The 15585-nt window shown below is 43.0% G+C and overlaps 1 protein-coding gene across 6 annotated transcripts in view; it reads right to left on the minus strand.

The window, feature by feature from the left end:
* SIL1 (SIL1 nucleotide exchange factor) overlaps window positions 1-15585 on the minus strand; it is a 326909-nt gene that overhangs the window by 95647 nt on the left and 215677 nt on the right. For all 6 annotated transcript variants that reach the window (XM_054556611.2, XM_054556609.2, XM_024247395.3 and 3 more), the window contains one exon: window positions 2329-2437. In XM_054556611.2, the coding sequence (XP_054412586.1) occupies window positions 2329-2437 (109 nt within the window). The remainder of the gene's footprint in view (window positions 1-2328; window positions 2438-15585) is intronic.

Genomic DNA, 15585 nt, shown 5'->3' on the forward strand with positions numbered 1-15585 from the left:
ATCCACCCGCCTCAGCCTCCCAAACTGTTGGTATTACAGGTGTGAACCACTGCGCCCGGCCCCTAACTCAATATTCATAAGCTAAGAAAAGAATAGATTATTTTCTTCAGAAAATAAGACTTGGATTACATGTGAGAAAAGACTTCCTAAAAGTACTTTGAGACACTGAAATATGTGTGTATTGTGGATGAAAGAAGTTTGGCAGGGGCCATGACAATGACAGCTGATTATTTCTTACATGGTTGTTAGAAAGGAGTAATTGTCTGACCTGGGCCACTCCAAGTATAGGGTTATCTGGAGGGATGAGGGAAGATGAAAGATCCTTCCCAATTTGGAGTGACTGTAAGGAGAACAAATGCCTCTATCTCAATATGAAGTAGAATTTTCTATCAGTGAAAACTGTCTAAATCTGAACAGGCTGCTTTGTGGGGTGAGTGCCACCTGACAAAAGTGCACATGGACCAGCTGAGTGACCTTCTGACAGGCATGTCAGGGAAAAGACTAGGGTAAGAAGTGGGTCTCTAGGACCTCCTTCTGATTACATCTAACTGCAAAATACTAGGTTTTTGTTTTAGTTTTTTTGAGACAGAGTCTTGCTCTGCCACCCAGGCTGGAGTGCTGTGGCGAGATCTTGGCTCATTGTAACTTCTGCCTCCCAGGTTCAAGTGATTCTTCTGCCTCAGCCTTCTGAGTAGCTGGGATTACAGGCACCTGCTACCACACCCAGCTAACTTTTGTTTGTATTTTTAGTAGAGACGGGGTTTCATCATGTTGGCCATGCTGGTCTCAAACTCCTGACCTCAGGTGATCCGCCTGCCTCAGCCTCCCAAAGTGCTGGGATTACAGGTGTGAGCCACCACGCCTGACCTGCAAAATACTGTTTAAATTATAAAATCCAGACTGGGCACAGTGGTCCACATCTGTTATCCCAGCACTTTGGGAGGCCAGGGCAGGAAGATCACTTGAGTCCAGGAGTTTAAGACCAGCCTGAGCAATAAAGTGAGACCCTGTCTCCACAAAAAAATTAAAAAAAATTAGCCAGGCATAGTGGCACACACCTGTAGCCCCAGCCTACTCAGGAGGTTGAGACAATGAGATTGCTTGAGCCCAGGAGTTCAAGGTTATAGTGAACTATGATCACACCACTTTACTCCAGCTTAGGCAACAGAGCAAGACCCTATCTCTTAAAAAAAAAAATCATCATCATCATCATCATCCAAGGACTGAGTAACACTAACCACACTCAATCCATAACTAATAATTCCCAGTGCTTACATGTTTTAGCACAGGGTCAGCAAACTGTCTGTAATGACCGGATACTATTTTAGGCTCTGTGATCCATATGGTGTCTGTGCCAATTAATCAACTCTGTCACTGTAGCAAGAAAGCAGCCATAGACAATATATAAACAAATGAGCATGGCTGTGTCCCATTAAAACTTTATTTATGGACATTTAAATCTGAATTTCATACATTTTCATGAGTCATGAAATATTACCTTTTGATTTTTTTCCAGCCTTTAAGAAATGTAAAAACCAATTTTACTTGCAGGCTGAACCAAAGCAGGGAGCAGTCCCACTAAGGCCCACAGGCCATAATTTGCTGGTCCCTGTGTTAGAAATTTCATGGCTGGTATCTCCACTGAGCTTTCAAAATGCACAATTCCAGCAACCCCTGCAACTCCATGCCTCAACCTCCTTCCCCCTCATTCAGGAAATATCAAGCAAAGAAAGCATGCTAATTCAAGGCAACAAAAAGAAAAATAGCGACACTGAATTCTCTAAAACTGAATAATCTAACCTGGTTATTGAGAAATAAGGCAACCTCTGGCCAGTGGAGAATGGCAGTAGCTTCTACTTTTATACTATAAGAAAGCCTGTTTTAATACTGACTAATGAGAGGAAAAGTTAGTCTGAATTAAAGACTCTAAAATGCAATTTTATTGTTCACCAAGGAAGTATTACTGCAAAGCAGAAGGCCTAACAGGCCTGTTTTAATGAATAGATGACTCATCTGTAATCAGCGCATTAATTGTTGGGATTCAAATGGGTGCTCTTAAAGTACTGGGAAAAATAGCTTCATTTTTAAAGCAGGTTAAGTATTCCCCCTACAGCCTTTTTTAAAGTATCAATTTGCTTTGCAAACTGTCTCTTTCCAAAGACTGTAGAAGTAAACTTTCATAAAACCCTGACAGATTTATCACAAATTCTATGCTATTAAATTTCAAAGAAAAAAAAAAGCCACATGAATTTGGGTAACATTTTAAGTATTACAATACAAAATCAATGTCATCACTTAGCCTCCCAGTCCCTAGGGTTGACACTGTACCTTTTGCCTTTCAAATTATTTCGGAATTTGTCCTCATATTGGAGTTTTGCCTCTCTTTCCCCAGTCTGAAGATTCAGCCGTATGTGGGATCCTGCAGGGACTGCCTGCCCTAAAAGCCAAGAAGAGAAAACGCTTATGAGATACAAGGTCCTTGGAAGGTCGCCGGGATGGCCAGCAAGCCAACAGGACTTACTAGTTCATGAAGACATGACTCAGCTGTGTTCAGTTACCTCCTCAATCCACCTATCTCTCATAGGATCATGAAGACACGACTCAGCTGTGTTCAGTTACTTCCTCAATCCACCTATCTCTCTCCCTTGAAAACACTCCCTTGAACCACTCGCATATACTCACTTTGCTAATCTATAAGGAAATCTGTAAGGGAATGACGTAAGATGGGCACTTGAATCTAGAGACCAACGTCCCCCAATTAGAACCTGCATATTGAAGCTCTTCTATGTCTTCTTGAGCTAATAAAAGCTTTGTGTTATGTGCAGCAGGTAAGTGGTAGACACCTACTCATTCCTCAGGACATGCTACTTTACTGTCTCTTCCACGACACCCTTCCTGCCCCTCCCCTGACAGTCAGTCCCACAGAACCCCAGACAGCCATCCCACCACCTGCATCTGTTTAATTAGGCTCCTTCTATGAGGCGCTCTCCTTCCTAAGCACAGGGACTGTATTTCCTCCTTTTTGATTTCCCAGCCCTTAGGCCAGGGCTTGGCACATAAAAGCGTGGCACTTAACGTTATGAAAAAGAAGAAGGAAGAGACTGGAAGGCAAGAGGACAGAGCAAGCCAAGGAGGCAGGGAGTGGAGCCAAAATAAACTGAAAACCTACACCCACCTATCTATGGAGCTGATCCACAGCTGGGAAAAACAAGTGTTGTGAATCGATGGGCTATTCCTATGCACTGCACAAAACTACTCAAGTATAGTTAAAAAGCAACTGTGCAGTAGCACATACTACAAATGGAATGCTACACCCATTCATTCATTCATGAAACTGCTGTAGGGATGGAGAATTTCAGGGAAAAGGCTTTTCAACAGATGGGAGATTTGAAGCAAAGATGGTGCTTCTGACACCCGGACTTTGACTCTGCTTTCTCCTGCCAGAGGACAGCATTGCCTTGTTGGTGTTAAGTTTGATTTAAGAACTCAAATTAACGACTTTCAGAAAAAATTCCTCCGGAGGAAGCACACAGCACAAGTTCTCTCAAATAATCAGGTAAACTCAAGTATAGAAGGATAATGATACAGGCAAGTATTCAACAGTTCTCTCAATTCTGGGAGGCCCATAGAGAACTCTGAGTTCCACCAGTCAGTCACTCTATCCCCAATCAAGATTCCAGGGATATCGCACACCATGCTGTTGCTGTTCCTGCCGTCCCACTTCAGTAGGGAGTTTCTGTATGTTTTACTTTAAAAAAATGGGAACCTACATACAGTATATAGAAGTATGTGCATAATGATCTCCCTCTAACCCCAACCATTATTTTCAAGGATAAAAAATACATTCAGGCCAGGCATGGTGGCTCACACTTTGGGAGGCCAAGGCAGGTGGATCACCTGAGGTCAGGAGTTCGAGACCAGCCTTGGCAAACCCCATCTCTACTAAAAATACAAAAATTAGGCAAGTGTGGTGGCAGGAACCTGTAATCTCAGCTACTCGGGAGGCTGAGGCAGGAGAACTGCCTGAACCTGAATGGCGGAGGTTGCAGTGAGCCAAGATCACACCACTGCACTCCAGCCTGGGCAACAGTGCAAGACTCCATCTCAAAAAAAAAAAAAAAAAAAAACGTTCAGAGCGCAGTGGAAAAATCCTTCTCTGGGGTGGCCCTCCTGATAAAGTTGGGGTCAAATGAAGCAAAAAGTGAGTCCCAGACTAGGAATAAAGGGAATACCACAGTAAGGAAGCCCCACGTGCAAATGCACTGACCCAGAACCCAATAGGCCACAGGAGCTGAGGAGAGACTAGGCCACAGAACTAACTGGAAGGGCTGTGGGGGCTGCTGGCTTGGTACCACCAGGAAGCCTGGGTTCATATTCCTAGGATAGGAAAATATTCATCAAACAGCTGCAGAAGATGGTTCTGGGAGGAGATGAGGCTGAATACTGGCAAGAATAACAAAGAACTGGCAACTTCTATCCTATTACTATGATCACAGGGCAAGAGGTAATTTCTTTAGTACTAATCTAATCTCTGAATGTGTGAAGGGGAGAGGCTGCCTCACCTGGAGAGATCCCCAACTGACAAGACAATAGTCCCTTCCTGGATGAATGCTAAACAAGACAATAGTCCCTTCCTGGATGAATGCTAAAATGCCAGCCCCCTTTACTCTACCACATTGATACCCAATCTACCTCCCAAACTGGTTGATTTTTCCTGCTATGTATGTCTTGAATGCATACTCTTCTCTCCATCTTCCCCCACTGCTTTTGTCTGAACCATCACCATCTCTGATCTGGGCCCTATCACAGCTTTCTAACTGGCCTCCCCGATTCACCTCCCAATCAAACTGTTCTTTAAAGTGAATGATTTTTCTTTTCCAAAATACCAAACCGATGTCATTTTCCTGCTTCAAACCTTTTCATGGCTTCCTACTATTCTGAGGATAAAAATGAAAATCCTCAGCCTGGTCAATGAGGCCCTGCAGTATCTGGCCCCGGCCTACCTCTCCAGCCTTGTCCACTCCTCATTCCTGTGCTCTAGGCACACTGGTCTTTTTCCATCCTTCTGAAAGAACCATGCTACCTCCTACCAGGGGGCCATTCCATCTGCTGTTCCCTTTGTCCAGAATAGTCTTCCCACCCTCAGCCTCCATCTCCTCATCCTTCCAATCCCAACTAAAGTCACTTCTTCTGAAAGGCATCCTCTATTTTCTCAGACTAGGTTTACCCGCCTCCAAAAGATTTCACAGCACTATGAATCCTTTATAGCACTTACCACAATCAGTAATTACACATTAGTTTTTTTTATTTATCTGGTGAATATAAATGCTCACCATTTTATCCTCAGGGCCTATCACATGACCTAGCTTATAGTGAACTCTCAATAATCATTTGTTGGTCAAGTGAGGAGGCCCTTGCCTATAGTCCCAGCACTTTGGGAGGCTGAGACGAGGGGATCACCTGAGCCCAGGAGTTAGAGACCAGCCTGAGCAAACAATGAGATCCCATCTCTAGAAAAAATTTAAAATTAGCTGAGTGTGGTGGCTCACACCTGTAATTCCAGCACTTTGGGAGGCCAAGGCAGGTGGATCATTTGAGGCCAGGGGTTGGGCAACATAGTGAGACCCCATCTGTACAAAAAAATTAAAATAAAAAAATTAGCCAGGCACAATGGCATGCTCCTATACTCCTAGCCACTTGGAGTCTGAGGTGGGAAGATCGCCTGAGCTCAGGAGTTCAAGGCAGCAATGGGCTATGATCATGCCACTGCACTCTAGCCTGGGCAACAGAGTGAGAACTTGTCTCTAAATTAAAAAAATAATAATTATTTGTTGAGTGAAAGTGTTTAAAAGAAAGAGGGAATTCCTAGCTGACCTAGAGTTACATGGAAAGGCCAAGAAGGATTTTTACTAGGGCAGGTTGAGTTATAATAGTAATTAGTCATGTTAATAGTTATTTTTAGTAATAATGGTACTAATACTAGTAATATAATAAAAATAGTATTTAAAATTTTCAAACTTTTGATCAAAGTTAGAAATGGAAAAGAAAAAAGCATATGAGTTTATAAGCTTCAGAAGTAATAGGTTATAGTGTGCTAAGCTCGCCAAAGAAGAGGCTAGGTTCTTATGTGAATCTAGTTATTTTGATGAAAATTCCAAAATTACTCCCTTCACATAAGCCACCACAGGGGGCAAGAGCAACCACAATAGCATTAACTCAAAATACAGGCTGTGTTCATTTAAAATATACTAAACACGTCATGGCAGCAGCAGTGGCAAAAGCAACAGGAAATGCAGTATTTCAAATACTTCTCCACTGGGGAAATGTCCAAGTTAGACAGATAGTATAATCTGACCTGTATCCTTCGAGAGCCCCTGTGACAGAAGAAAATGTACCAGAACACAGGGGAAGGGCAAATCAGAGCAAAGAGAAAACAAGATACATACAGGTAACGTGTTAGGGGGATGGAGAGCAAGGGGACAGGCAGAAAATAATGTCTGGATCCAGGAAGGCAAACAGGCCTGCAAAGCCTACAGTATCTGTTTTCCCACCTCCGGCTCCTTCAGAGCTGATCCCAAGGCTGACTATCCTAGCCTAGAAAACCCTGTTCATATTAAGCAGAAGCCCTGTCCATATTGAGTAAGGCCACCTCATGCTTGAATTTTGACTCCCACTGGGACTGTCACTGACTTCAGTCACAGGTCAGGACCCAGATAACAACTCTTGTTTTCTGGGTTGGGGGATAATCTATGGTAGACTGCAACATTGTCACCAATTTTCTTCCTCCCTGCTTGTCACACTCTCTGCCATGTGACTTTACAGTTCCTCCTACTGCAGAGTGTGCCTTCCCACACCTTGACTTTGGATTTTGCTTATCACATGCGTTGGCCAGTGGGATGCTAGCAAATGGGCCGCAAACAGATGTTTGAAATGTGCTTGCATGGTTGTATCATATTCTGCTACCATCATGAGAAGAACATCACTGCTAGCCTTCTGGTCCAAGAAGGATGAGACACCCATGGAGAAAAAACAAGTCAGGGCTTCATGTGCGCATGGTTTATTAAGGGGTGCTCTCCAGTTGACAGGAAATGAGCAGGCAGGGAGGACTTTATACCCCCACCTACCCCCTCCTGGCAGTCAGAGGCCACAGGCTACCAGAGCAGGTGGAGGCAGAAGCTCTGGGCAAAGAAGCTTTGGCTCCTCAGAGGGGTCCAGGAACAGGTGGCAAGAGTGAGTCTTGAACCCCCACAGTAGCTGGGGAAGAAACACCCTCTATGGGAAAAGGAGATCCCAGGAAGTATGGGCAGGGAACCGAAAGCATCTGCTTTAATGGCTGTCTTAGAGTGTGTCCTAGTCCTGTAGGAATCCCATAACAAAGTAACTTAGACTGGTAATTTATAAACAATACAAATTTATTGCTCACAATTCTGGAAACTGGGAAGTCCAAGATCACACCAGCAGTTTCAGTGTCTGGTGAGAGCCTGTTCCTCATAGAAGGTGGCTTCTAAGTGTTTTCACATGGTGGAAGGGGCCAGGAGGCACCCTCAAGCCTCTTCACTAATCCTATTCATGGGGCGTGGAACTCTCATGACCTCATCACCTCCTAAAGGCCCCACCTTCTAATACTATCATACTTGGTATCAGGGGACAACCCAAATGTCCATCATCTGATAAATGAATAAATAAAAGTAGTATATCCATATAATATTATTCACCATTAAAAGGAGCAATAAATACTGATACATCCTACAACATTGATGAACCTTGAAAACATTGTGCTAAGTGAAAGCCAGATACAAAAAAGCATGTATCATATGATTATTTTTATATGAAATGTGCAGAATAGGCAAATCCATAGAAACAGTAGATTAATGGCTGTCAGGGGCTGTGGGAAGGAAGGAATGAGGATTGACCACTGGTGGTCTGGGGTTAGACAGTGGCAGTAATTGCACAACACTGTGGATATACTAAAAAAAAACCACCAAATTACCAAAAAAAAAATCATGGGGGAAATACTTTCAGATTATACAAATCCATCCCTTCACTCTAAAAACCATTGCATGCCATTAGAGGAATCCATCTGCAACACTTACCACTGTGGTAATCATCTCATGGGAATTTGCTACTTCCCTCCTTCTTTACACATTTATTAATTTGGATTTATTTCACTCCAAGAAAAAATTGTCACTCCTCTAATTATTTGTATTAGTATGAACTCATGGATATTTTATTCTATGGGTCCAACACTATTATTATTTATTTTGTTGCTCGAATTGTTTCAGCCTTAGCAATCAGAAGTGCCTTCAGGTTGGCTCTTACATTCCTTTGAAAAATCCTTCCTCCCCACCATCATTTTCTTTTTAAAAGTATTTCCTTACTTTCTGGTTCCATAAGATGTTCCAGGTTCATCTTGTATTTTCCTTTCCCCAGCCCTGGAATCAGCCACTTCTAACGAGCCCTAGTTTTTTGTTTTCTTTTTCTTTCTTTTTTTTTTTTTAATTGGAGAACAGTGTTTAGAAGCCAAGATCTGGATCCTAGGTGTGTTCATTACTACTAGGGTGTTGGTATTTCTAAGCCCTCTCAGTAGACGGAGCTAGAAATGTGTGTGTGTGTGTGTAACAAAATACCTTAGACTGGGTAATTTATAAACAATACAAATTATATATACACACACAAATGTTAATTATATATATGTATATGTACACACACACATATACATACATACATTTGTATATATATATGGTGATAAGGTTTGGCTGTGTCTCCACCTAAATCTCATCTTGAATTGTAGCTCCCTTAATTCCCACATGTCATGGGAGCCACCTGGTAGGAGGTAATTAAATCATGGGGGTGGGTCTTTCCTGTGCTGTTCCTGTGATGGTAAATAAGCCTCACGAGATCTGATGGTTTTATAAAGGGCAGTTCCCCTGCACACACTCTCTTTCCTGCTGCCATGTAAAGACATGACTTTGCTACTCATTCACCTTCCATCATGATTGTAAGGCCTCACCGGCCATGTGGAACTGTAAGTCCATTAAACCTCTTTCCTTTATAAATTACCCAGTCTCAGGTATGTCTTTATTAGCAGCATGGGAACTAATATATATAGTTTAGAATATTATATTACATATATTCTAAACCACATATACATATATGATTTAGAATAACATTCAGGCCCTCCATGTAATCATCAACATTAATGTTGAAGGGACATTGAGTTCACTTTCTCTAATAATCTGTGCCAGAAGTAACAAAAGAGGACATCAACAGATGCACACATATATATACATACAGACATCTATATACATGCACACACCTATATTTCTTGCTATATTATTGTTGTGTGTATAAATCCACACATCTATATTTCTATATTTATCTGTATATATTTTTAAAACTACAAGTTTATACTGATACTTCAGATTCCAATCTAATACATGGGTTCATTTGTCTTCTCACTTTACTTATTTATAACTTCTTTCTCTAACACTGAGAAATCTGCTCTTATTATCTACAATATATTTTTGTTCTAGTATACAAATAAACTAGTTTCAAAACTGTTAACCCATATCCCTGTGAGAAATACATTTATCAAACTAGATTACAGCACGTATGTACGTTCTGTTTTTAGCTTTACATTACCTGGTCAAGATACTGCTTCACAAAGTCACTTGGGTTAGTTCTTCCCTGTCCACTTCATTAAGGTTATGTTATTAATTAGTAATACTTGGTTCATTTGTTAGTATTTGTATTCTATTTTATAGCTCCTGCCCCTCCATATCCTGATTGGCTTAACTATTTATTTGGTGAGCCTATGAAGAGTATGTGAACTATTACTGTAGTTCTAAGAGTCAGAGCTATACAAAAAGAACAGTGTTCTGTTCTCTTACATACTTTTTTTTTGTATAGTTACTGTTTTTTTAAGCCACCAGGCTTTGAGGTGTTTTGTTTATTGTGGCATTCATTCCAATGGTCCCAAAACAAGAAATTAAAAGTGCCCAATATAAATAACAGTTTTTTCTGAAATTATATAGTTTCTTTTTTGTGTTAAAATGTCCTTTTAAAAAATGAGATAATGATAGTAGATAGTGTGTTGTTTCCATGTTAAGGCCCTTAACTCAGCAAAATAAAAAGTTGGCCTTAGTCCTCCAATTTTTTTTTTTTTAAGTTTTTCTGGTCCATAAAACACCACAGCCTAGAAACCACCTCTCCATTCTGCCAATCTTCCCTAGGACATCTGAGAATTATTCCCATTGTACACTTTAAATAGGTGAATTGGATAGTATATAAATTATATCTCAATAAAGTGGTTGTAGAAATGTATTCCTCCACCATCTCTTTTTAAATCCTTGAACAGCAATTAGTCTATCAGACACAGTTCAATGTGACAGTAAATATTTCTAGGGGCCAAGAAAGAGAACTAAGGCTCAAGGGCCTAGACACAGACCCAGGAGTACAGTTCTCGGAATGTTAGGAAGGGGAAAATTAGCCTAGGAAGCCTGAGGCCGTGAAGCACCAGGACAAGAGGAACGCTGACAGAAGGACAGGTAAGAAATAGTGACCAGGAGGTAGGAGCCATGTCAAATGCCCACAGGAGGCAGGAGGCAAGAGAGTGAGGAGGTTCGTCTGTAAGAAAACATGAATGGTGAGGGCTGTGAAAAATGCCCCTTCTAAAAGTATTCCACCTTAAATACAGAAAAGGCAAACAAAACATATGGCCAGTTTGTAACTGCTGTAATGATAGTTTTACCTATTAACAAATTATACCTGGCTCTGTCTTTGACCCAACTCATCCCAGTGTCCAATGCTTAGAAACCTGTCCCTCCCGGACTCCCAGTGACGGGGCCTGCTCAGGTGGTGCCCACAGTGAGGTTGCTGTGGAGCCTGGCTGCCCTGCTTCAACGAAGACAGGCCAGCTGGAATTAATGCATGGTGCCCTTGGGTCTGCCTTGGCATTAAGAGATTTGGTAGTTATGGGACTTCAGGAGGGGTGAAAAGGACAGGATGTCCTCCACAGGCTCCTGTCTGGAAACTTCCCGCTCCAGGGACTTCCAGTCATACGTGGACACAATGGCAGAAAGCCAGAGGCTGCCCTGGCTGGCCATGCCACAAGCCCTGGGACTCTGTTCCTCACTTGGCTATCTTTGTTGGCTGGGTGACTCTAGCCAAATTCCTTTATCTTTCTGAATCTTCATGCCCTTATGTGTCAACCGAAAAGAATTTATCATGTCTGTTTTCCCTAATGTGCTACATTGTTGTGAAGAACAAATGAAAAAAGAACTGTGTCAGTGCTCAGAAGAAATAAAAAGTACGCCAGAAAAAGCAGTCCCAAAAACATCTCAAAAAGGTAAATGTCAACCCGGATGAAGCAAAGACAGCTTATTTGTCAAGTCCTACAGGTAGGTGTTAAGAGTAAAAACTCCCGGTTATGCTGAGTTTCTGAAGGGCAGGAACCAATTATTTGTGCCCACAGCTCAAGCTCAGCTCAAGACACACAGTAGGCCTCCAAAAAGGTGAGCTTGAATGCCAGCTCCCTCTTCCCCAGACCAAAAGGAATACAAAAATATAGAACAGGAAGCAATGCCACTCACCTCACTGGGGCCTCCAAGCTCCTAACAGGGCTGGTCAGAGCTGAGGCTTTACAGGCCCAGTTGCCATGACTACCAAAGCCCTCTCCTCCTGCTTCTTTATTCAAAACCCCCAAACAAGTCCTGGCAAGATCCCTGCCTTACACAAATGAGCATCTATCCTGTCTCCAGGACTTGAACGGAACCAGTAACAAATAACGTGCACAAACCTCTCTAGGGTGCTGAACCCTAAAACAACACTTAATGTTATTGTGTTTTTAAGGGAACCAAAAATGGCGACCTTTTTTTTAAACAGCAAAATACATAATGAGCCATTCTGGATCATAGTTATATTTACGGATTTTTTAGAAGGACTAAACAATGACAAGCTGAGAAAAATAGGAATATTCTCCAAACGTATTTTTACTCTGAATCATAGAGAATCTAGAATCTGGGCCGGGTCTTAGAAGAGTTCTCCAGCACGGCTTCCAGGCAAGGGCAGAAATCCCCAAGCTGCATGAAAGCCGCTCAGAACAAAAGACTCCAGTTTCCCCCAGGGAACAGCTACCCTGACAGCTCCCACCATACCCTTCCACCACTACCCCACTACCCTCCAAAATCTCATCCACGGCACCCTAACCCATGTCTCCTTTCCAGTCCTCAAGGAGGACAAACTACAGCTGGTGACCAACCATTCTACACAGAATTCACAAGAGTAACGCTTTCCACAGACAAGGACTATAATGCTACTTAGATGTCGTGTGTTCTAGTGAGAGAGGTACCTTGAACCATCATCAGCACAAGGCTCAAAGTAACCACATCTAGGACATGGTGAGCCTCTTTCCATAAGTGGCTAGTCCACAAGCATCTCCTGAGGACTGGGCAAGAGTCTGCTCTTTTCCAGGCATTCCTTCTGCCACAGCTTACCGTGTGCCCAGAAAGGGCCACTGCTGTGTTGGGCACTGGGAAGTATACTGGGAAGTGAACAAGACCAATGCCTGCCATTGAGAAATTATGATGTAAATGGGGAGAGAAGTAGCAACCCTTAGATTTCCAAGTCCAGAGAACAGCTTTCAAGCAAGCAATGAGGAACTCCATATGAAGCACCTGGAGCTCAGCATATAAAACAGGCAGACAAGAAGCAGGGAGGCCACTTGGCAGGCTGTTATCATTGTCCTAATCAGACATAATAAAGTCTGACCCAGAGGAATGGGTAGCAAATGAAGATTGAGACAGCAGTAAAGGATGATAGTATTTTGACCAGAAAAACTAGGGATCTTGTTGTGGCCCTGCCAGCCCTCCTACTGAGAAAAGCATCAGACCTTTAAGCATGCGCAGCTACTCACTCCTTCCACCAGCCCAGGGGGCCTACCACAGCCCCCAAATTTAATAAATCCAGGGATGGAATAAAGAAAACTAGGGCTAAAGGGGGCCACTTGCATGTGGAGACCCATCCTGGGCATCTCATACCTGTTTCCTAGCCAGTTGATGCCTCTGCTCCCCTTTGATCTCTACCCTCAATGTGTCCCATGTTCCTCCAAGAAACCAAAGGTCAGGCAGTTGGGAGTACACCACAGCATGGCTATAGCTCTTCTGGCTCTCTAATCCCACTTAGAAATTTCTGAGTCAAAAATACATTTTTTAAAATTCTCACTATAATTGAAGTTAACCCTGAGATACTGATAATAAGCTTTACTTCATAATAAGGAGGGAAACAAATTGGAAGCGAAGGCGTTAAATGTGTCTGTTTCCCAGAGGCCTTAGCACCACTACTGCTCATTTTCTGGAGAAGACTCTTGAGGATTCCAGAGTGCCTGCATTTCCCACCCAGGTACAATTTCATTAGCAGCTCATTAGCAGGAGTGGTGCAACCATTTCTGACTCTTGTTTTTCATATTTATTGGTTAATTGACACTCTGAATACAGGTTGACTGAGACCCAAATGAAAGTGCTAAAAAGACTCATTAGTCAAATTTAAAACAGAGATTGTATTCTAAACATACCCTTTGTTCTCATTTATTTTCCTCAAACAGAAGTCATAATTAATAAAAGGGTTAAAAAAGCAAAGTGCCAAGATATTGTACTTCAATTTTTAATCCTTTTTTCCCCATACCCTATCAGTCCCCAGGAATCCTGTCATCATAATTGGCTCTTATTTGTTCTCGTTTACAGCACCTGTTACCTCCACAGACAAAGATGGTTCTATGAATTATTTCAGACCAGTATCAGCTACTACTGACTTCTACAATTTCCCTAGTGGCCCTGCCACAAAAGCCCCTCAGTTTGGATACTCCCAGCAATGAAGAGGGGAAAAAATCCATAGGGACGCCTGCAGCAAAATTCTTAGGGTAGAATTTCTCTCTAGACCAGCTCTAAAGGATGGGACTCCACATCATTCTATTTATTGTTGGGGGGTGGTGTGTGCAGGGATCAGGGAGGTGAAAATGCCAGAGTGGGAGAAGGGGCAGATGGAGCAACAGGTACAGTGCAGAGACAGCAGTCACAGAAACAACTGGTCCTAAGTCCTTGTCCACCTCCCATTGGGGGAGGCCACCCTCCTTAAATATAGGCAACTTTAACAAAACGAGGTTAGTCACCTGAGCCTCCTTTCACCTGTCAAAGTGTAATGACAATCCAAATTTTCTGCTTTTTAGCTTAAAGTTTTGGATCGTTGGTATTGAGAGACCTACTAAGCAGTGTTGTGCTTTGCTTTCTTCACTTGTATTGCTGGTTTCACTAGAAGGAATTGCAGCCTTTAGCACTTGGATGACCTAGGCAATTGTTCAGCTGGTGGCAGAGGGCACAGACTCAGGAAGATCTGGTTCCAGGTCCAGTTCCACCACTTAATAGCTCTGAGACCTTGAGCAATAACACCTATGACTCATCTGCAGAATGGGCATCAGAGTACCCACTTCACAGGGCTCACAGGGTTCACTGCCAGGAATAAGAGATCATGCACAGGAGATGCTCAGGGCTGACACCAGAGAGTTCTCAATAATGTTTTCTGCCTGGCTCTTGCCTCTCTGTGACTTGTTCAGTTTTCCCAGCTATGAGAAAGAGACCAGGGCCAGGCCATGATAGATGCTCAAACTGAGTGTTAATCGGCTCTCAATACATACTTGATTGAGTTCTGCAGAGGAAAGAAGAGTACATGATTTTTTAGAATATTCATGTCAGGCTGCCTTGTTAAGGCTGCAAAAAATTCAGTAACAATGAGGGCTGCGGGGCATCCAAACTGAGAGGGCAGCAAATGAGCTGTTTAAACTTAGCCTGTACCACATCGAAAACACCCACTACAGCTTTCCTTGGCTCAGCCAACCTGCAGGCCACCAAACCCACTTAAGATGGGTCAGTCTCTGTCCCACTCCCCAAGACATCAGAATAGAAATCAAAGAGGCCATATCCAGCAGCAAAACTGAAGCAAATGTGGGGAGAATTTAAACGAGCACAATGGCCAGCTGGCAACAAAGAAGGGCTTCAGGTTTCCTGATAAACTTAGCTCAGTCACAAACTTAAGCCAGTTTTGCAACAATGCACCAAAGAGCTTATAAAAGCAGCTACCCTGCTCTGGCTTTCTGCTCCTCAGAGGGCTGTGCTGACAGGTGCCCACCCAAGCATGGGCAAGGAGGCCTGGATGTTCTGGGCCAATGCACACAAGGTTGGCGCGCCAGCAAAGCTGCTGCTGTGCACACTTCCAACAAGCAGCCTGCCTCACACCTCCACCCCACCCTCACAACAGCTGATGCTGCCCCCAACTGCACCCCCATACGCCCAATCCTGGGCAACTAATGGGAACTCTGCGCTGTCACTTGATGAGAAACTCTCTACCCACTATACACTCCTGAGTCCTCTCCAAGTACCCAGGCAGAAGTAGATGGAACCTCTGGCCTTGGTGCTCCCTCCTATTCATCGGCAGATTCAGGCCCTACTGACTACTTGTGGTCTGGATCACTTTTGACAGAAGTCATCTCCCAACAAATCATCTCTCTGATATCCTCTTTCAAACTTCCATTTCAGA

This window comes from Pongo abelii, chromosome 4 (genome assembly GCF_028885655.2).
Source record: "Pongo abelii isolate AG06213 chromosome 4, NHGRI_mPonAbe1-v2.0_pri, whole genome shotgun sequence".
NCBI classification, from domain to species: domain Eukaryota; kingdom Metazoa; phylum Chordata; class Mammalia; order Primates; family Hominidae; genus Pongo; species Pongo abelii.